Genomic DNA, 23,043 nt, shown 5'->3' with positions numbered 1-23,043 from the left:
GGATTGCTATGATATGCTGTGATGTACTCCCGCCCAAAGCCGTGTGTAGCGAATGTATGGCCAACTCAGTTTCCAAGTTGGTAGCAAACATGGCACCCCGAAGCGAGGGGCTTTTGACCAATCATTTAGTAGATCCTTTGGCCATACTCCCCCTGGTTGGTCAAAAGAGTGACTACAGCGCGCCATGTTTGATACCAACCTCAATCTCTCTATACACCCAGCCAGTCGTTACCGTGGCAACTGCACTTTGTAGTTTTGCAATCATGGTCATTATGGAGCAGCGGCAGTGACGTTGTCGTCGTCATGCGTCTATTCTGGAAGCAGCTCCTTTTTAGACTAGCGCGGCGGCCAAACTGCTGCGCCGCATTTGTTTTATTACTCTTGTTGACATGTGGTTCGATGGCTTGGGTCTGCGCGGATCCTGAAAAGCCGCAACTTTGCCTGGAAAAGTCAAACCCTTGAGCTAAAGCGGACCCGGCGGAGGTCCCTGAGGACCCTCCAGCAGCAGGTCCACTTGGCTCGCCGAGTCCTCTCCTCTCCTGTTATTTTAAACTTCCAATCTTATTGACTTAGGACGGGATCACGCTGGAATGTTATTCATACAAACATTTCTGCTCTGCAGACAGAAATAACGCAGCCCTGAGATTTTGGGAGTCTTCGTTTAAGTAGATTAAAAAAAAAAAATCTAAAAAGGTGAGAGTCTTCACATTCCAAGTAAGGAGATTTTATCAGCGATGCGGACTTCGGTTATCATAACATCGAAAAGGCGTTCTCTCCCTGGATTTTGTCCGCATTCCATTAAGGTGAAGCAGTTTCCCTGCAAGTCAATCTGCCACCAAACCAAAACAGCTCTAAAGAAAATAAAAAAAATAAAAAGGCGTCATTTATCCTAGTTATTACTGTATATTTCTCTTCGACATTTGTGCAGCAGCGCTGGAGCAGAAAAAATGTCAGGAATTGTTTCTTATCAAGATCCGAGTGAGTCAGTCAGCCAAACACTCAGCCTATGACCCCGCCTCCTCTAAGACTTTAGGACGGTGGACTCTCAATGACATATGATGTCACTTTCTGCTTTTCTATGTGTTTTTTGCATTTTTCTCAGCAAAGTTTGTGTCTTTTAAAACAGCTATATTTGCAATAAAGTGGGTCTGGGTTGGATTTTGCCTCATCCCGCACTTAGAATGTAGTACTGACCTGATAAGTCCAAAAGCGAAAGAGATGATACTGTGACGATTGGCTGGCATCGTGGTGCGGTGCGTTCTCTCATGATGCAGTTTGGGCTCGGACACAGCGTAAGGGTAAGAAATAATGATTTATTTAAACTGAAGAACAGACTATAAACAGAAAACTTGCACTAGGCACAAAAGGCAAAACAAAGAGCTAGCATGGGAGCTAGAAAACACAAAAGCATAGCGCGGAAGCTAGCAAGTACAAAGCAGTTTTACCAGAATCGGGAGTCAGCGTCGTCACTTGTTGCGTGCAACAAAAAACTACGAAGCGACAACGAGAGAACAAAGGAGGCAGGCTTAAATCAGGACAGCAATCAGAAAACAGGTGCGCTTCAAAAGCAAAGGGCAGGTGAAACTCATAAGCAACCATGGTGACAGAATCAAAAATCCAAACAAAATATGATCCGGGCAGCGGATCATAACAGATACAGTACTATCTGCTGACAGATGCTACCTGGTGGTTGTTTGAGCACACTGCAGATAGTCCTGGATAGTCCTACTCCAATGTGTCAGTCACACACAGGATTCTCACAGCCAAAATACAACCTTATGTCCTCAAACATGCAACATTTTCTGGCATCTGAGTATCGTACGTGCTTTATTGTCCTTTTAGGGCGGAGGTCAGCAACCCGCGGCTCTAGAGCCACATGCGGCTCTCGAGCGGCGCCCTGGTGGCTCCATGGAGCTTTTTCAAAAATGTATGGAAATGGAAAAAAAATGGGGTGAAAAATATATTTTTTGTTGTAATATGGTTTCGGTAGGAGGACAAACACGACACAAACCTTCCTAATTGTTAGCAAGCCCACTGTTTAATATGTTTGTGCTTATGATTCACTGAAGAGAGTATTTGGCGTGCACCATTTTGTCATACCAATTTCAGCGGTCTTTCAACTCACCGTTATGTGGACTGTGACTCAACAGTTTGTTTACATTTAGAACTTTCTCCCTCGCTGCCACAGAAAGACGTGTGTTATACCACTCCGTCTTTGTCTCATTTTGTCCACCAAACGTTTAATACTGTGCGTAAGTGCACAAAGGTGAGCTGTGTTGATGTTATTGACTTGTTGGAGTGCTAATCAGGCTTATTTGGTCACTGCATGACTGCTAACATGCTATTTAGGCTATCTGTACATACATATTGCTTCATTATTCCTCTTTGGTAGCTATATTTGTGTTCATTTAATTTCCTTTACTTATGTCCTCTGTGTATTTAGTTTATTTTTCCATGTTTCCAGACACATTATCTGTATGTAATATTGGCTGCATTTCTGATAGTGCCATGTTGTTCCAGACCACAGCAAACCTTAGCCAGTTTGCAAAGAATGAATGATGAATGCTGCTGCTGGTTGTCGCCACAAGTTGGATAGTGCGTACCACGGGGCACTGAGATTCATCACCAACTGCGCTCCCCTTACTCACCATTGTGTGTTATACTCAATGGTTAACTGGACGTCTTTATGTGCCCGACGCCTCAATTATTGGTATGTGTTCATCTACAAAACCATTCTGGGTATCACTCCATCTTATCCATCTTGTCTTTTAACAAAGAAACAAGGAAGTCACAATATTCGTTCAATGAATGTTCTGCATTTTGTCATCCCCAAAGTAAGAACTGAACTGGGCAAGAAAGTATTGAGGTTTTCAGCACCGAAGCCTTGGAATAACCTACAATCGAATCTTCAACTTCAAACCCTTCTTACATTAAATGAGTTTAAAGCTTATGTGAAAAGATTGCAGTCTACCTTGTATGTATGTACATGTGTTATGTGAGCAAGTTTAAATGTCGTAAATTTGATGTTTTATGTGTTGTATACTGTTTTTAATGCAACCTTGCTGCTGCCCTCTTGGCCAGGTCTCCCTTGGAAAAAAGATCTTTGATCTCAATGGGATTTTACCTGGTTAAATAAAGGCTATATAAAAAATAAATAAATAAAAAGATTGTAATGAATCTATTTGAAAAAGGTGGCCTGCCATTTCTTTTAACTTGGACGGACACATCTATACCTTTGGCCATTATAAGGTGAGTGCTGAGTTATCTCACCCTCTCAGAAGTTTTACTAATGTTTTCCAATGTTGTACAAATGTGTAGAATACACTTTTGAACATTTCTCTCAACTAAGATTTGCGTCAGCCTGCGACACATACTCATTTTGATAGTAGGCTAATTTAGCTAATTAGCCACTTGCATCATGTGTTGCCATCACTATAACACTTATACAAGTCTTGTATTTTTGTGCAGCTCCAGACAGATTACTTTTTTGTATTTCTGGTCTAATATGGCTCTTTCAACATTTTGGGTTACCAACCCCTGTTTTAGGGATACTATTCTTGTTACTGGGGGTGCAGTTTGCACCTTAAGGAACACAAAATAGGTGACTGTAACTGCATTCCTGGTAGAGTGTGGTGCTTATTATGTCAGCAATAAAACATTGTAGTGTGACTTTGAGATGCAGAATACAATTTTCAAAGAAAGAAAGACAGCAAAATGTGCGAGAAAAGTGCAATATATAGTCTTTATGGTCACATTGTACCCTAAGGAAGAGCAATTACACAGTTATGCTCATTGTGTTGGTTTAATGTAATGTAATGTTTTGCTGCTAGGTTGGATTTGCATTTATCAAAACACTAAACAGATTTTTAAAGTAGAAAAAACTGTCAAACGTGAGATTTGTTTTTTCACTTTGGATGGCACAAACTCCATAAATTAAAGATTTTCTGCATACAAGTTGTTGCTAAGCTTTACAATTTAAAGTTTCGACTTAGAGATGTATTTTTAGAATTAGGCAAGGTACATAATAAAGTGCAATAATTAGTCTTTGTTATCAGACGGTACCTTCAGAATGAACGAATATAGCACCATTTCTGGCACAGTAATGTTTATTATGTAGTTTTTAATCGGTGATATTAGATTTGCAATTATTAAAACACTAAAGATATCTTAAAGTAGGAAAAGCAGTCAAAAATGTGAAATGGGGTGCGTTTTTGATCCATTTTAATGGAGCAAACAGCATTAATGGAATATTTTTTTCACAGAAGTGTGAGTGTGAATGTTGTCTGTCTATCTGTGTTGGACCTGCGATGAGATGGCGACTTGTCCAGGGTGTACCCTGCCTTCCGTCCGATTGTAGCTGAGATAGGCGCCAGCGCCCCCCGGGACCCCGAAAGGGAATAAGCGGTAGAAAAAATGGATGGATGGATGGAAGTAGTAAGGTTTTTGACTTAGGGTGGTCTTTTTAGAGCTGAAAAAAATACATTAAAGTGCAACAATTAATATCATTGTAGCAGAATGTACTTTAAGGGACACACTTATGTTCATTGTGTAGGCTTTAAATATTAAATTTTGCTGTGATATTGGATTTTCATTTATTAAAACACCAGAACATAACCCAATTGGACTTTTAAAAGTAAAAACAAAAAGCAGTCAAACTAGTGAGATAGTGAGCATTTTTTTATTAATTTTAATGGAGCAAACAGCATAAATTGAATATTTTCTGCATAAATGTTGGTGCTAATTAACTTTTTGACTTAGAGAGTTCTTTTGAGAGCCAAAAAGTTACATTCAAGTGAAATAGTTAGGCTTTATTGTACCTTAATGGACTGCCATCGGTCCATTTATGACACACATATGTTCTTTATGTAGGTTTTAAATCTTATAGTTGCTCCTATGCTGGATTTGCAATTATGAAAACACATTAACGCAGGAAAACAGTCAAACATGTGAGATTTAAGGTATATTTTTCTGGCAAAACGGCATAAATTGAATGATGTATGCATTAAAGGTGTTGCTAATTAAAGTTTTGACTTAGGGAAGTCTTTTTACAGCTGGAAAAATTACATTAAAGTGCAATAATTAGTCTTATTAACAGATTCTGCCTTACATACCTTACTTACAGGGACAAAAATGGATTACTGTAGCTGCATTTATGGAACACTTATGTTCATTGTGTGGGTTTTAAACCATGGATGTTGCAGCTGTATTGGATTTGCATTTATTTAAACACTAAAAACATCCCAGTTGGACTTTAAAAGTTGAAAAATCAATCCAACGTGTCAGGTTAATTATCCATTTTAACCGAGCAAACTGCATTAATTGAATATTTTCAGCGCACAAGTTGGTGCTAATGAAGGTTTTGACAAAGGGAAGTCTGGACAAGTTGCATTAAAGTGCAATAACTAGGTGTTATTATCACTTATGCCTTAAAATGGACTACTGTAACTACCAATGAGGACACCAAGGTCATGTCCTCTGTATTTTTTTAAGTGACAAGAAGAAAATGATATGACTGACTGCAAATGTACTTTGTGTAGCACAGTGTACATCATCATCTCACAATATACGATCTTTGGTCATGCACAGCTCGCAACGACTTCAACAACGTAACGCAATGAGGTCCACTTTTACTTTAAATTTTATCCGATCCGAAATGTGCTGTCAACATCACATTAACAATAAATAATACTGACGTAACTCCTAATGAAACTGATGTGCAACGCTGTCGGTATTTGAAGTGGGAATCTTTGGCCAGCTCGCGATTCGATTACGGTTACGATTCAGGTGCTACGATTTGATTAAAGTTGGATTACTGATGCAGCTTTAATTTCTGTAAATTGATCCTTTTCGTTTCACTAAAACGCGTTTGAAATAAGAAACAGTTAAATGAATTCCCACATTTATTGAACTAATAAAAATGAGTGCAAAACTGGAACATAAGTGCCTTATGTGGTTCTTTGCTTTTAATCCCATTTTAGAACTGTCTGCATTACTTTGTTTACAATAAATAAACCGATTATCAAATTTTGACGTTTACTCATCGATTCTATAACCGTCTATGTCCGAATTGCGACGCATCTAAAAATCGATTATTTTCCCCACCTCGAGTCGGTATAATACCGTTGTCGTGTCAGTCAGGTGCTGTCTCGCCCCAAGTGCAGAACACGCGCTCTGCTTCGGGCTTCACGATGAGTGGGGTCCCCTTTTTGCATGAAGAAGGACATTCAAGTGTAAATTATCGAATGACAAGGCACTTCATATAAAATGTTACCCCAAACGTATGCCTGGCCACATCTTGATCTGTCACTGATTAGAATCCATCCCTCCATCCATTTTCTACCGATTGTCCATTTTCGGGTCGCGGGGGTGCTGTAGCCTCTCTCAGTTCCATTCGGGCAGAAGACGGGGTACACCCTGGACAAGTCGCAGGGCCAACACAGATAGACAGACAACATTCACACTCACATTCACACACTATGGCCAATTGAGTGTTGCCAATCAACATATCCCCGGAGTACCAGAGGGAACCCACGCAGAAAGTTTAAAAAAAAAATTAAAGTACCAATGATTGTCACACACACACCAGGTGTGGTGAAATTAACCTCTGCATTTGACCCTTATTCACCCCCTGGGAGGTGAGGGGAGACCAGGAATCATTTTTGGTAAAAGAGCCCGGTGATCGAACCCAGGACCTTCTTATTGTGAGGCGCATGCACCAACCCCTGTTCCTCAGTGCTGCCAACTGATTAGAATATGAAGACACTTTTCCACCTTTGGTGGGCGTCATCAGTACTTGCTTTGAAAAGCAGTCGGTATGGTTTTTAAACGTATGTTCCAAAGATGTTAAAATAAAGTATTCCGCGAAACTTCAGCATATTAATAATAAAAAGGACCCATTGTCAAAGATATTAGATGATAAAACAAGTGATAATTACCTCAATAAATGCTATTATTATCCATATGGTGCTGGGATTCAAAGCTTCTCTTGGATAACCAAATTTTTCCATCCATCCATCCATTTTCAACCGCTTGTCCCTTTCTGGGTCACGGTGCTGGAACCTATCTCAGCTGCATTCGGGCGGAAGGCGGGGTACACCCTGGACAAGTCGCCACCTCATCGCAGGGCCAGCACAGATAGACAGACAACATTCACACACTCGGGTCAATTTAGCGTTGCCAATCAACCTATCCTCAGGTCTTCGGAGGTGCGAGGTAGCCGGAGTACCCGAAAAGAACCCACGCAGTCACGGGGAGAACATGCAAACTGCCCGGGGTTCGAACCCTTTGTATTGTGAGGCACATGCACTAACCCCTCTCTCCACCGTGCTGCCTAATCAATTTTTGACCTTGGTGTTTGTCAAATCCTAATTACGGCCCTGGCAGTAGCTCCATTTATGACATAACTCATGCAGGTTTTAATGATGCTACACCAGGCCTGGGCAATTATTTTGACTGGGGGGCCAAATTTACAGACAAAAATATGTCTGGGGCATTTATATCTATTTTTAGGAAAACTAATACAAAACCTCACAATAATGTCTGATTGAATGCCAACAACGTTATGACAGAATGGGATTTTACTTTCTTTTGTACTAATGAGACACCCAAAATGCACATGAAAATAAAGAATGTGGGATTTACAATATTAACTACGAACGATAAAACACTGAATATTGACAACATATGAATGTCACACCCACTTTCCATCCACATATTTTACAATCAAGAGAAACACAACAAAAATGCAACAAACGGCGAAATATGAACGCAAAGGGTAAAAAACTCCCACCGACAATCTGATACATCTGATACATCACTAGGCTTTAGAACTTTTTTGTAAAAATCTCCTTCCGCGTCTGTCCCTGACACCCGCATTTCAGGCTGGCCGCTCTGGAAACACTCTGTGGAAACGCTCCCCACCCACACTGCTTGGTGCCTCACCTGAGCTAATGTGACTTAGATTACCGTAGTAACTAATTAGAGTACCATAATAACTCGTATATAAAGCAAAAACGCAGATTCCAACCATTGAAATACTTTGTATAGTTCAAGAATTACGGTCATTAGAAAACATCACTGTCATCATAATGGCAGCTACACTTTCCATCTTAATGATCTGGAAAAAAAATATTTGGGGATGTCCAGTGGGCCAGATTGAAAAGTTTAAGGCAGTGGTTCTCAACCTTTTTCCCCCTGTGAACATTTTTTTTAATTCAAGTACCCCCTAATCAGAGCAAAGCATTTTTGGTTGAAAAAAAGAGATAAAGAAGTAAAATACAGCACTGTGTCATCAGTTTCTGATTTATTAAATTCTATAACAGTGCAAAATATTGCTCATTTGTAGTGTTTTTTCTTGAACTATTTGGAAGAAAAGATATAAAAATAACTAAAATCTTGTTGATAAATTAACAAGTGATTCGATTATAGATAAAGAGTTCTACGCATAGAAGTAATCATCAACTTAATCTTTGGGGATTGTAATAGAGATCCATCTGGATCCATGAACTTAATTCTAAACATTTCTCCACAAAAAAATAAATCTTTAACATCAATATTTATGGAACATGTCCACAAAAAATCTAGCTGTCAACACTGAATATTGCATTGTTGTATTTTTTTTCACAGTTTATGAACTTAAATTCATATTTTGTTGAAGTAATATTCAATAAATACAAACCCTGTTTCCATGAGTTGGGAAATTGTGTTAGATGTAAATATAAACGGAATACAATGATTTGCAAATCCTTTTCAACCCATATTCAATTGAATGCACTACAAACACAATATATTTATTGTTCAAACTCATAAACTTTATTTTTTTTTGCAAATAATAATTAATTTAGAATTTCATGGCTGCAACACGTGCCAAAGTAGTTGGGAAAGGGCATGTTCACCACTGTGTTACATCACCTTTTCTTCTAACAACACTCAATAAACGTTTGGGAACTGAGGAAACTAATGATTGAAGCTTTGAAAGTGGAATTCTTTCCCATTCTTGTTTTATGTAGAGCTTCAGTCGTTCAACAGTCCGGGGTCTCCGCTGTCGTATTTTACGCTTCATAATGCGCCACACATTTTCGACGGGAGACAGGTCTCGACCGCAGGCGGGCCAGGAAAGTACCCGCACTCTTTTTTAATGAAGCCACACTGTTGTAACACTTGTCTTGCTGAATTAAGCAGGGGCGTCCATGATAACGTTGCTTGGATGACAACATATGTTGCTCCAAAACCTGTATGGACCTTTCAGTATTAATGGTGCCTTCACAGATGTGTAAGTTACCCATGCCTTGGGCACTAATACACCCCCATACCATCACAGATGCTGGCTTTTGAACGTTGCGCCTATAACAATCCGAATGGTTATTTTCCGCTTTGTTCTGGAGGAGACCACGTCCACTGTTTCCAAATATAAATTGAAATGTGGACTCGTCAGACCACAGAACACTTTTCCACTTTGCATCAGTCAATCTTAGGTGAGCTCGGGCCCAGCCAAGCCGGCGGCGTTTCAGGATATTGTTGATAAATGGGTTTGGCTTTGCATAGTAGAGTTTTAACTTGGACTTACAGGTGTAGCAACCAAGTGTAGTTACTGACAGTGGTTTTATGAAGTGTTCCTGAGCCCATGTGATGATATCCTTTACACACTGATGTCGATTTTTGATGCGGTACCGCCTGAGGGATCAAAAGTCCGTAATATCATCACTTACGTGCAGTGATTTCTCCAGATTCTCTGAACTTTTTGATGATTTTACGGACCGTAGATAGTAAAATCCCTAAATTCCTTGCAATAGCTCGTTGAGAAATATTGTTCTGAAACTGTTTGACAGTTTGCTTACAAAGTGGTGACCCTCACCCCATCCTTGTTTGTGAATTACTTAGCATTTAATGGAAGCTGCTTTTATACCCAATCATGGCACCCACCTGTTCCCAATTAGCCTGCACACCTGTGGGATGTTCCATATAAGTGTTTGATGCATTCCTCAACTTTGTCAGTATTTATTGCCACCTTTCCCAACTTCTTTGTCACGTGTTGCTGGCATCTAATTCTAATGTTAATGATTATTTGCAACAACAACAAAAAAATGTGATTCAGTTTGAACATCAAATATGTTGTCTTTGTAGCATATTCAACTGAATATGGGTTGTAAATTATTTGCAAATCATTGTATTCAGTTTATATTTACATCTAACACAAATTCCAAACTCATATGGAAACAGGGTTTGTACATTAAAAACATAACCCAGTTGGACTTTAGAATCTGCGATGAGATGGCGACTTGTCTAGGGTGTACTCCGCCTTCCGCCCGATTGTAGCTGAGATGGGCACCAGCGCCCCTCGCGACCCCAAAGGGAATAAGGAGTAGAAAATGGATGGATGGATGGACTTTAGAATGCATAGCACGTCTGTGGAAGCAGGGAAAGCTGTCACATGTGGCTTCTAGCGTGCCTTTTTGATCAATCTCAGAGATAATTTCTGCCGAAAAGATAATGTTAAGATTTCTAAGTGACTCATTTAAGATGTATTCTTTTTAAATGGTAGCAAGAGAACTTGAGAAAAAGTATTTGTCAGGCAGTGTGTTGATAAAAAAAAAAAAAAAAAAAAAAGTGGTATACCGTATTATCTTGAATTGCCGCAGGGCCTATAGTATGCGCCTGCCTTGAATTACTGCCGGGTCAAACTCGCTTTGCAAAATAATTAGCGCTTGCTTAGTATTACCGCCTGGTCAAACTCGTGACATCACGACTGACACTTCCCCTGTCATCATTTTCAAAATGGAGGAGGCTGATTTCAATGCCGGCAATTTGAAATCGCATAAAGGGAAGAAGATTAAGAGCTATTCAGTAGGATTTAAAGTCCAAGTTTACATCACACTCAAATTTTTACTGCATGCCTTTGGTAAGTGACGGAGAAGAGGTTTTAAAATAATAGCGCATGCTTACTTTTACCGCATGCCTTTGGTAAGTGCCGGAGTGAGAAGAGGTTTTAAATTAATTAGCGCCCAGGCGGCAATTCAAGGAAATACGGTAATTCCTGTCAAAAAGAAAACGTTAAGATTTCTAAGTGACTCATTTAAGATTTATTTTTTATTTTTTAAATGGTAGCAAGATAACTTGATAAAAAGTATTTGTCAGGCAGTGAGTGTTGATTAAAAAAAAAGAAAAAAAATGGTTATAATCGGCAACACTCACCCTCACTTCCATACAGTTTTCCGTTGTTTGCTCCCATTTGAACCGACACATAGTCGAGCACGAAACTCGACCCAAAAAAGGAGCAAAAAAAAAAAAAAGAAAGAAAGAAAGGAGTCCAAATCCGAAGCAGAAGCGAGAGTCCAAATAGTTAATCCAGATGTGGACGCGAGGAGGACTCACTTCTTCAAGACATTTACATCCTGGTTTATTGTTCTTCTTCTACATCTTAATTTATGCTCTTATCCCTCTTTCTTCCGTATGCCCGCACTTCCAGAATAAAAGTCGGCAGCACAAAGTATAGTGGAGGTGCGCTGCAGCTGTTGGACTGCCTGAATAATAAAATGCGCTGCTGCGGGACGCGAGGAGAAGAGAAACTTGCTGCTGCTCTTCTGGATTTAAAGAGACCGCAGCACTAAAAGAGAAAGCAAAAAAAAAAAAAAAAAAGCAGTAGTTTTCTTTTGAAACAATAGAGGAACATCATAATTACAAGAAGCCCGCTGCGGCGCAAAGTGCTCGTTTGCGTTTCAAAGCGATCGAAATAGATTGGGGTTACGTGCAGTGTCACGACAAATCCTACAGATGGCGCCGTGCTGGGGGGAAATGTGTCTATAATTTAAAACGGATAAATCAACTGTGCAGTCATGGGGAGTGGTTCGATCCAAATGCCGATTTCGTCGATACCAGCAGCTGGGTATCAGATCGAGTCTCGTGTTATTTTCACAAATATTTTTTTATATAGTTAAATGGGTTGTACTTGTATAGCGCTTTTCTACCTTCAAGGTACTCAAAGCACTTTGACACTACTTCCACATTCACACACACATTCACACACTGATGGAGGGAGCTGCAATGCAAGGCGCTAACCATCCCCCATCAGGAGCAAGGGTGAAGTGTCTTGCTCAGGACACAACGGACGTGACGAGGTTGGTACTAGGTGGGGATTGAACCAAGGACCCTCAGGTTGCGCAAGGCCACTCTTCCAATGCGCCACGCCGTCCCAAGTTGATGAACTCAGGGAATAACAATCAATCAATCTATATGCTGTACTTAGTGTGACTAAGTACAGCATATAGATTGATTGATTGAAACTGTTATTAGATTGGAAAGTTCAGTAAATATTCCGTACAATTGACCACTAAATGGTAACTCCTGAGTAAGTTTTTCAACTTGTTTAAGTCGGGGTCCACGTTAATCAATTCATGGTAAATATTAGAACAGTGGTTCTCAAATGGGGGTACGCGTACCCCAGGGGGTACTTGAAGGTATGCCAAGGGGTACCTGAGATTTTTTTTTTTTAATATTGTAAAAACAGCAATAATTCAAAAATTATTTATAAGTATATTTATTGAATAATACTTCAACAAAATATGAATGTAAGTTCATAAACTGTGGAAAAAATACAACAATGCAATATTCAGTGTTGACAGCTAGATTTTTTGTGGACATGTTCCATAAATATTGATGTTAAAGATTTCTTTTTTTGTTAAGAAAAAAATTGAATTAAGTTCATGAATCCAGATGGTTCTCTATTACAATCCCCAAAGATTAAGTTGATGATTACTTCTATGTGTAGAAGTATTTATTTATACTTGAATCACTTTTTTATTTTTCAACAAGTGTTTAGTTATTTTTGATATATTTTTTCCCAAATAGTTCAAGACCACTACAAATGAGAAATACTTTTGCACTGTTATACAATTTAATAAATCAGAAACTGATGACATAGGGTTGTATTTTACTACTTGATCTCTTTTTTTCAACCAAAAATGCTTTGATCTGATTAGGGGGTACTTGAATTAAAAACATGTTCACATGGGGTACATCACTGAAAAAAGGTTGAGAACCACTGTATTAGAACACAATTAAGGCTAATGTGGGGAAAAACAAAGATTTTAACAAGAGACAAAAATAGCTATTGTATTTGTTTACTCATCCTCTCCTTAAAAGACCTAACCACGATCCTGACCTCATGGTAAACTACCGACCGGTGTCTCACCTTCCCTTTATTTCGAAAATCCTCGAAAAAATTGTTGCAGAGCAGCTAAATGAACACCTAGCGTTTAACAATCTATGTGAAACCTTTCAATCCGGTTTCAGGGCAAATCATTCTACTGAGACAGCCCTCGCAAAATTGACTAATGATCTATTGCTAACGATGGATTCTGATGCGTCATCTATGTTGCTGCTCCTCGATCTTAGCGCTGCTTTCGATACCGTCAATCATAATATTTTATTAGAGCGTATCAAAACACGAATTGGTATGTCAGACTCAGCCCTGTCTTGGTTTAACTCTTATCTTACTGACAGGGTGCAGTGCGTCTCCCATAACAGTATGACCTCAGACTATGTTAAGGTAACGTGTGGAGTTCCCCAGGGTTCGGTCCTTGGCCCTGCACTCTTCAGCATCTACATGCTGCCCCTGGGTGACGTCATACGCAAATACGGTATTAGCTTTCACTGTTATGCTGATGACACCCAACTCTACATGCCCCTATAGCTGACCAACACGCCGGATTGTAGTCAGTTGGAAGCGTGTCTTAATGAAATTAAACAATGGATGTCCGCTAATTTTTTGCAACTTAACGCCAAAAAAACGGAAATGCTGATTATCGGTCCTGCTAGACACCGACCTCTATTTAATAATACAACTTTAGCATTTGACAACCAAATAATAAAACAAGGTGACTTGGTAAAAAATCTGGGTATTATCTTCGACCCAACTCTCTCCTTTGAGTCACACATTAAAAGCGTTACTAAAACGGCCTTCTTTCATCTCCGTAATATCGCTAAAATTTGCTCCCTTTTGTCCACTAAAGACGCTGAGATCATTATCCATGCGTTTGTTACGTCTCGATTACTGTAACGTATTATTTTTGGGTCTCCCCATGTCTAGCATTAAAAGATTACAGTTGGTACAAAATGCGGCTGCTAGACTTTTGACAAGAACAAGAAAGTTTGATCATATTACGCCTATACTGGCTCACCTGCACTGGCTTCCTGTGCACATGAGATGTGACTTTAAGGTTTTACTACTTACGTATAAAATACTACACGGTCTAGCTCCAGCCTATCTTGCCGATTGTATTGTACCATATGTCCCGGCAAGAAATCTGCGTTCAAAAGACTCCGGCTTATTAGTGATTCCTAGAGCCCAAAAAAAGTCTGCGGGCTATAGAGCGTTTTCCGTTCGGGCTCCAGTACTCTGGAATGCCCTCCCAGTAACAGTTCGAGATGCTACCTCGGTAGAACCATTTAAGTCTCACCTTAAAACTCATCTGTATACTCTAGCCTTTAAATAGACCTCCTTTTTAGACCAGTTGATCTGCCGCTTCTTTTCTTTTTCTCCTATGTCACCCCCCACCCTTGTGGAGGGCGTCCGGTCCGATGACCATGGATGAAGTACTGGCTGTCCAGAGTCGGGGACCCAGGATGGACCGCTCGCCTGTGTATTGGTTGGGGACATCTCTTCGCTGCTGATCCGCCTCCGCTTGGGATGGTTTCCTGTGGACGGGACTCTCGCTGCTGTCTTGGATCCGCTTAGAACTGAACTCTCGCGGCTGTGTTGGAGCCACTATGGATTGAACTTTCACAGTATCATGTTAGGGGTTGCCCACATGTGAGGTCCTCTCCAAGGTTTCTCATAGTCAGCATTGTCCCTGGCGTCCCACTGGATGTGAGTTTTCCTTGCCCTTTTGTGGGTTCTTCCGAGGATGTCGTAGTCGTAATGATTTGTGCAGTCCTTTGAGACATTTGTGATTTGGGGCTATATAAATAAACATTGATTGATTGATTGATTACTTTTGTTGCTTCAAAAATATTGCCTCACATAATTATTTTAATTATTTAATATTTGATGGTAAAATTGTAAACATTCTGAGACACACGCTTATCACTTTTTTTTTGGTCCTGTCCAGCTCCTCAGGCAAATCATGTTGTTGATGTAGATGCCCATATCCTTTGATCCATTTTTTACCGTTTGTCCCTTTTGAAGTTGCAGGGGGTGCTGGAGCCTATCTCAGCTGCATTCGGGCGAAAGACGGTGTACACCCTGGACAAGTCGCCATCTCATCGCAGGGCCAACACAGATAGACAGGCAACATTCACACACTTGGGCCAACTTAGTGTTGCCAATCAACCTTTGGAAGTGGGAGGAAGCCGGAGTACTCGGAGGGAACCCACACAGTCACGGAGAGGACATGCAAACTCCACACAGAAAGATCCCGAACCTGGGATTGAACTCAGGACTACTCAGGACCTTTGTATTGTGAGGCACATGCACTAACCCGTTCCAATGTGTTTCCCAGATGCCCATGTCAGCTGTACAAATTAACCTTACAAAAGAGAAGTATGGGATACTTTTCTTGTTGTGTTATCTGTTTTTCACTTTATTTAAATGGAATTATATTATTATTTGGTGCAGCCGGGCCGGAGTAGGAGGGGAAAGAAAGAGGGAAAAAAATGAAGACAGAGGGGGAACTTGTGGGGACAAGAGGGAGCTAAGAGAATATTATTGTTCACATTTTAAATATGTTCAGTATTTAACTTATATCCTTGGCCAAAAAATTGAATTGTTTTGCTTTAAAATGGGCACTGACACTTTAAAGGCCTACTGAAATGAGATTTTCTTATTTAAACCGGGATAGCAGGTGCAATCTATGCATCATACTTGATCATTTCGCCACATCGCCATATTTTTGCTGAAAGGATTTAGTAGAGAACATCCACGATAAAGTTCGCAACTTTTGGTGCTGATAAAAAAGCCTTGCCTTTACCGGAAGTCGCAGACGATGACGTCACAAGGGTGAGGGCTCCTCACGTCCTCACATTGTTTGTAATGGGAGCCTCCAGCAGCAAGAGCTATTCGGACCGAGAAAACGAAATTTCCCCATTAATTTGAGCGAGGATGAAAGATTTGTGGATGATGATATTGATAGCGAAGGACTCAATCAATCAATGTTTATTTATATAGCCCTAAATTACAAATGTCTCAAAGGACTGCACAAACCACTACGACATCCTCGGAAGAACCCACATAAGGGCAAGGAAAACCCACACCCAATGGGACGCCAGTGACAATGATGACTATGAAAACCTTGGAGAGGACCTCAAATGTGGGCAACCCCCCTCCCCCCTCTAGGGGACCGAAAGCAATGGATGTCGAACGAGTCTAACATGATACTGTGAAAGTTCAATCCATAGTGGCTCCAACACAGCCGCGAGAGTTCAGTTCAAAGCGGATCCAAGACAGTCCCATCCCCAGAAAACCATCCCAAGTGGAGTCGGATCAGCATCGTAGAGATGTCCCCAACCGATACACAAGCGAGCGGTCCATCCTGGGTCCCGACACTGAACAGCCAGTTCTTCATCCATGGTCATCAGACCGGACCCCCTCCACAAGGGAGGGGGGTACATATGAGAAAAAGAAAAGAAGCGGCATATCAACTGGTCTAAAAAAGTATACAAATGCGTTTTAAGGTGAGACTTAAATGCTTCTACTGAGGTAGCATCTCGAACTGTTACCGGGAGGGCATTCCAGAGTACTGGAGCCTGAACGGAAAACGCTTTATAGCCCGCAGACTTTTTGTTGGGCTTTAGGAATCACTAATAAGCCGGAGTCCTTTGAACGTAGATTTCTTGCCATGACATATGGTACAATACAATCAGCAAGATAGGATGGAGCTAGACCGTGTAGTATTTTATACGTAAGTAGTAAAACCTTAAAGTCACATCTTAAGTGCACAGGAAGCCAGTGCAGGTGAGCCAGTTAAGGCGTAATATGATCAAACTTTCTTGTTGTTGTCAAAGGTCTAGCAGCCACATTTTGTAACAACTGTAATCGAGTAGAAAAAATAAATAAAGTTTTTAAAAAAAAAAGGCGATTGCATTGGGACGGATTCAGATATTTTTAGACACATTTACTAGGATAACTCTGGGAAATCCCTTATCTTTCTATTGTGTTGCTAGTGTTTTAGTGAGATTAAATAGTACCTGATAGTCGGAGGGGTGTGTCCACAGGTGTCTTGAGGCCAGTGTCTGAGGGAAGTCACGGCAGATACAAGGACGGCGCAAACTCCACCGAAACCTGCCGGTTGACAAGTGGTCAGGAACCATGTTCGCTTGACCGCTCTGATCCAAAGTAAAGAGTCTAGTAGCAGCGGGGGCCGTCTACGGAGCAGACGCCAGCGGTGTGATCGCAAACGCGGATGCCGAGCGGGGCTAAAAACAAAGCAGAAGGCTAATCCCCACAGAACACCACTTTCCTCCATCCCGAAGACGGATTTAGATGGAAAATGCGCGACTACTGGTCTGGGTAAGGAGTCTGTTAAATTAGAACAAGTTGTTTCTGCTTTGAGTGTTTCAGAGTTGGACATGTGTTTTACTGAGGTGGCTAACTATGATGCGTGCAGTTTATCAAAGCAACAAACAAACAATCGGAAAATCCCCGTTACTGAGGTGGCTAACCATGATGCGTGCAGTTTATCAAAGCAACAAACAAACAATCGGAAAATCCCCGTTACTGAGGTGGCTAACCATGATGCGTGCAGTTTATCAAAGCAACAATCAAACAATCGGAAAATTCCTGTCGTATCAATTCCTAGATATGGTCGTAACTATACTAAATGCACTGGGCATAATAAACACAACATTATTAATATTGCTACTACGGATAATTTGATCAAAAACTCCCTAAAACAGCCCACTACCTATAATGTAGGTTTTTTAAACATAAGATCATTGTCTCCCAAAACGTTGTTAGTTAATGATATTATCAGAGACAACAATCTTAACGTCATCGGTCTCAGCGAAACCTGGCTTAAACCAAACGACTTTTTTGCGCTAAATGAGGCATGTCCTCCTAACTTTACACATGCGCATATTGCCCGTCCGCTCAAAAGGGGTGGGGGGGTCGCACTAATATACAACGAAAACTTTAACCTTAGTCCTAACATAAATAATAAATATAAATCGTTTGAGGTGCTTACTATGAGGTCTGTCACACCGCTGCCTCTACACCTGGCTGTTATCTACCGCCCCCCAGGGCCCTATTCGGACTTTATTAATGAATTCTCAGAGTTCGTTGCTGATCTAGTGACACACGCCGATAATATAATCATAATGGGGGACTTTAATATCCATATGAATACCCCATCGGACCCACCATGCGTAGCGCTCCAGTCTGTAATTGATAGCTGTGGTCTCACACAAATAATAAATGAACCCACGCATCGCAACGGTAATACGATAGACCTAGTGCTTGTCAGGGGCATCACCGTTTCCAAAGTTACGATACTCCCGTATACTAAAGTATTGTCCGATCATTACCTTATAAAATTCGAGGTTCAGACGCATGTTCGTCAAACTAATAATAATAATAACTGCTATAGCAGCCGCAACATTAATACAGCCACAACGACAACTCTTGCGGACCTACTGCCCTCGGTAATGGCACCATTCCCAAAGTATGTGGGCTCTATTGATAACCTCACTAACAACTTTAACGACGCCCTGCGCGAAACCATTGATAACATAGCACCGCTAAAGTTAAAAAAGGCTCCAAAAAAGCGCACCCCGTGGTTTACAGAAGAAACTAGAGCTCAGAAATTATTATGCAGAAAGCTGGAACGCAAATGGCGCACGACTAAACTTGAGGTGCACCATCAAGCATGGAGTGATGGTTTAATAACTTATAAACGCATGCTTACCTTAGCTAAAGCTAAATATTACTCAAATCTCATCCACCGTAATAAAAACGATCCTAAATTTTTGTTTAGTACGGTAGCATCGCTAACCCAACAAGGGACTCCTTCCAGTAGCTTAACCCACTCAGCTGATGACTTTATGCAATTCTTTAGTAAGAAATTTGAAGTCATTAGAAAGGAGATTAAAGACAATGCGTCCCAGCTACAACGGGGTTCTATTAACACTGACACGATTGCATATACGGCGGATACTGCCCTCCAAAATAGTTTCTCTCGTTTTGAGGAAATAACATTAGAGGAATTGTTACAACGTGTTAAGGGAATAAAACAGACAACATGTTTACTTGACCCTCTTCCTGGGAAACTGATCAAGGAACTCTTTGTATTATTAGGTCCATCAGTGCTAAATATTATAAACTTATCACTCTCCTCGGGCACTGTTCCCCTAGCATTCAAAAAAGCGGTTATTCATCCTCTTCTTAAAAGACCTAACCTCGATCCTGACCTCATGGTAAATTACCGACCGGTGTCTCACCTTCCCTTTATTTCAAAAATCCTTGAAAAAATTGTTGCGGAGCAGTTAAATGAGCACTTAGCGTCTAACAATCTATGTGAAACCTTTCAATCCGGTTTCAGGGCAAATCACTCGACGGAGACAGCCCTCGCAAAAATGACTAATGATCTATTGCTAACGATGGATTCTGATGCGTCATCTATGTTGCTGCTCCTCGATCTTAGCGCTGCTTTCGATACCGTCGATCATAATATTTTATTAGAACGTATCAAAACACGAATTGGTATGTCAGACTTAGCCCTGTCTTGGTTTAACTCTTATCTTACTGATAGGATGCAGTGTGTCTCCCATAACAATGTGACCTCGGACTACGTTAAGGTAACGTGTGGAGTTCCCCAGGGTTCGGTCCTTGGCCCTGCACTCTTCAGCATCTACATGCTGCCGCTAGGTGACATCATACGCAAATACGGTGTTAGCTTTCACTGTTATGCTGATGACACCCAACTCTACATGCCCCTAAAGCTGACCAACACGCCGGATTGTAGTCAGCTGGAGGCGTGTCTTAATGAAATTAAACAATGGATGTCCGCAAACTTTTTGCAACTCAACGCCAAAAAAACGGAAATGCTGATTATCGGTCCTGCTAGACACCGAACTCTATTTAATAATACAACTCTAACATTTGACAACCAAACAATTAAACAAGGCGACACGGTAAAGAATCTGGGTATTATCTTCGACCCAACTCTCTCCTTTGAGGCACACATTAAAAGCGTTACTAAAACGGCCTTCTTTCATCTCCGTAACATCGCTAAAATTCGCTCCATTCTGTCCACTAAAGACGCTGAGATCATTATCCATGCGTTTGTTACGTCTCGCCTCGACTACTGTAACGTATTATTTTCGGGTCTCCCCATGTCTAGCATTAAAAGATTACAGTTGGTACAAAATGCGGCTGCTAGACTTTTGACAAGAACAAGAAAGTTTGATCACATTACGCCTGTACTGGCTCACCTGCACTGGCTTCCTGTGCACTTAAGATGTGACTTTAAGGTTTTACTACTTACGTATAAAATACTACACGGTCTAGCTCCATCTTATCTTGCCGATTGTATTGTACCATATGTCCCGGCAAGAAATCTGCGTTCAAAGGATTCCGGCTTATTAGTGATTCCCAAAGCCCAAAAAAAGTCTGCGGGCTATAGAGCATTTTCCGTTCGGGCTCCAGTACTCTGGAATACCCTCCCGGTAACAGTTCGCGATGCCACCTCAGTAGAAGCATTTAAGTCTCACCTTAAAACTCATTTGTATACTCTAGCCTTTAAATAGACTCCCTTTTTAGACCAGTTGATCTGCCGTTTCTTTTCTTTTTCTTCTATGTCCCACTCTCCCGTGTGGAGGGGGTCCAGTCCGATCCGGTGGCCATGTACTGCTCGCCTGTGTATCGGCTGGGGACATCTCTGCGCTGCTGGTCCGCCTACGCTTGGGATGGTTTCCTGCTGGCTCCGCTGTGAACGGGACTCTCGCTGCTGTGTCTTGGATCCTCTTTGGACTGGACTCCCGCGACTGTGTTGTATCCATTGTGGATTGAACTTTCACAGTATCATGTTAGACCCGCTCGACATCCATTGCTTTCCTCCTCTCTAAGGTTCTCATAGTCATCATTGTCACCGACGTCCCACTGGGTCATTATTGTCACCAATGTCCCACTGGGTGTGAGTTTTCCTTGCCCTTATGTGGGCCTACCGAGGATGTCGTGGTGGTTTGTGCAGCCCTTTGAGACACTAGTGATTTAGGGCTATATAAGTAAACATTGATTGATTGATTGATAAAGCTTCACCGCCAGGAATTTTAAACAGGGAATCACCGTGTGTTTGTGTGGCTAAAGGCTAAAGCTTCCCACCTCCATCTTTCTACTTTGACGTCTCCATTATTAATTGAACAAATTGCAAAAGATTCAGCAACAGAATACTGTTTAATTGCACAATAAAAGAGACGACTTTTAGCCACAAATGGTGCTGCGCCAATATTTCCTGACAATCCGTGACGTCACGCGCACGCGTCATCATTCCACGGCGTTTTTAACAAAAAACTCCGCGGGAAATTTAAAATTGCAATTTAATAAAGTAAACCGGCCGTATTGGCATGTGTTGCAATGTTAATATTTCATCATTGATATATAAACTATCAGACTGCGTGTTCGGTAGTAGTGGCTTTCAGTAGGCCTTTAAGGATTTGTGGGCAGATTGGCACATTGCTAAATCTAACTTTTAGTTTTTTTACCGACCGTGTTTTTTGAGGGTTGGACAATTTTTTTTTATAAGTGTACATGGAATGTACATCATGTGGAATACTTTGTGCATGATTGCTTGCCACAGTCGATGGAATACCAATTATTGTGTCATTTTCTTGAAGAAATATTCATGCCAGCTCTTGCTGACCTTTCCCTGCACAAATTTGTGAAGGAAACAGATTTTTTGGATTACCGCTTCACCACCAAAGAGGAGGGTGACACATAATCTCCTCTTCTTCTTTGAATTAAAGAGCAGCTGAATGAAGAGAATGGTTTTACCGCACGTTTTGGAATGTTTCTATATATAGCGTCCGCACAGGTCATTGGATACCTCAGCAAAGCAGTTGTCTGCTGGTGACAATTTCAATCCACACAGCAATAAACTGCTTTCAGCCCACCTACATTCTGTTAGGTACAGTTGTTGTGTAGAAGGAACAGCTGCACATTCATGGCTTTGTGCAAACCAAATTAGGAGGCAATATTTATTAGGATTATTCATATTAAAGTGGAGGCTTTGTACTCAACTACACCAGCTCAGACTGCTGGCCGTTGTTAGTCAAGCAGGGTTCAACGACGCCCTCGGGAGCGACGGGGCAAAGGTTGGCAGCGGCGGTGGCGGAGGGACTAACGCTGAGGTGCTCTGAGGCCGCCAAGTTCTCCTCCTGCTTCGGTGCACTCAAGTCTTCCATAAGTACGCACGAGGAAGTAGAAGGGTCACTCTCAGCCACTGCAGGGATGGAGACAGGAGGAGGTGCATCTTCCATTTTTATGTACAAGGCTTGCAGAGTCAGAGGGACGGACATGCACCTGAAACAAAAATAATGGTCACGGACAATCGAAGACAAACATAAGAAATTATCGATAAAATCATACCTTTTCATGATGTCAGAGACATGTCCATCCAAGGAAGCGTCCATTCCTGCTCCAAATAGTCTGCATGCAAGCTGGTGAGAATTGGGGATGTCCACCAGCACTGAAATCAAGAAAAAAAAAAGGGTTTCTTTCATATCCAAACAACTTTTGCAGAAGTGCAAACCTATTTATACAAAACACACAGACTAAAAAAATTATAATTTGTACAAAACAAAAGAAACAGCATATAAACATAAAAATACAATCTTTTGTACAAAACACACAAAAATTTAAATACACTGATAAAATGTAATATGATTATGTTCTGTTTATTTTACAGTCTTAGTATTTTGTAGAGTGGGTGGTTGGGGGTACACCTTGACATCATTGCAAAGAATGAACTATAGTTAAAAAATATACATAAGAAATTAAATAGTTCACTTATTAAATAGTTAAAAGATAAATAAAATTATACAAAATATTACATTTATTTT

General features: G+C 40.9%; 2 protein-coding genes and 1 long non-coding RNA gene across 12 annotated transcripts in view; 1 reads left to right on the top strand and 2 right to left on the bottom strand.

Moving 5' to 3' along the window:
• Window positions 1-11,576, bottom strand: part of si:dkey-192l18.9 (F-box/LRR-repeat protein 7) — a 53,240-nt gene extending 41,664 nt beyond the window's left edge. Inside the window, exon 1 of one of the 2 annotated variants that reach the window (XM_061921651.1) lies at window positions 11,191-11,576. In XM_061921651.1, coding sequence (XP_061777635.1) covers window positions 11,191-11,227 — 37 coding nt within the window. In that variant the 5' untranslated portion in view covers window positions 11,228-11,576. Of the gene's footprint in view, window positions 1-1,194; window positions 1,606-11,190 lie in introns of those variants that run through there. The other variant, XM_061921650.1, reaches the window with a different exon arrangement.
• Window positions 1,039-3,082, top strand: LOC133569373 (uncharacterized). Its single transcript, XR_009809800.1, has 3 exons — window positions 1,039-1,298; window positions 2,521-2,710; window positions 2,836-3,082. It is a non-coding gene; the product is annotated as an uncharacterized LOC133569373 (long non-coding RNA).
• Window positions 11,577-22,159: 10,583 nt separating the features above from the next.
• The window catches only part of zgc:111976 (mediator of RNA polymerase II transcription subunit 1-like), a 29,854-nt gene continuing 28,970 nt past the window's right edge, over window positions 22,160-23,043 (bottom strand). For 7 of the 9 annotated variants that reach the window (XM_061921645.1, XM_061921640.1, XM_061921642.1 and 4 more), the window contains 2 exons: window positions 22,571-22,670; window positions 22,160-22,504 (listed from right to left, as the gene is read on the bottom strand). In XM_061921645.1, coding sequence (XP_061777629.1) covers window positions 22,222-22,504; window positions 22,571-22,670 — 383 coding nt within the window. In that variant the 3' untranslated portion in view covers window positions 22,160-22,221. The remainder of the gene's footprint in view (window positions 22,505-22,570; window positions 22,671-23,043) is intronic. The other 2 variants (XM_061921647.1, XM_061921648.1) reach the window with 1 other exon arrangement.

This window comes from Nerophis ophidion, linkage group LG15, assembly GCF_033978795.1.
Source record: "Nerophis ophidion isolate RoL-2023_Sa linkage group LG15, RoL_Noph_v1.0, whole genome shotgun sequence".
Taxonomy (NCBI): Eukaryota; Metazoa; Chordata; class Actinopteri; order Syngnathiformes; family Syngnathidae; genus Nerophis; species Nerophis ophidion.
The sequence above is the reverse complement of the archived record's forward strand: the minus strand, read 5'-3'. Positions and strand labels throughout refer to the sequence as shown.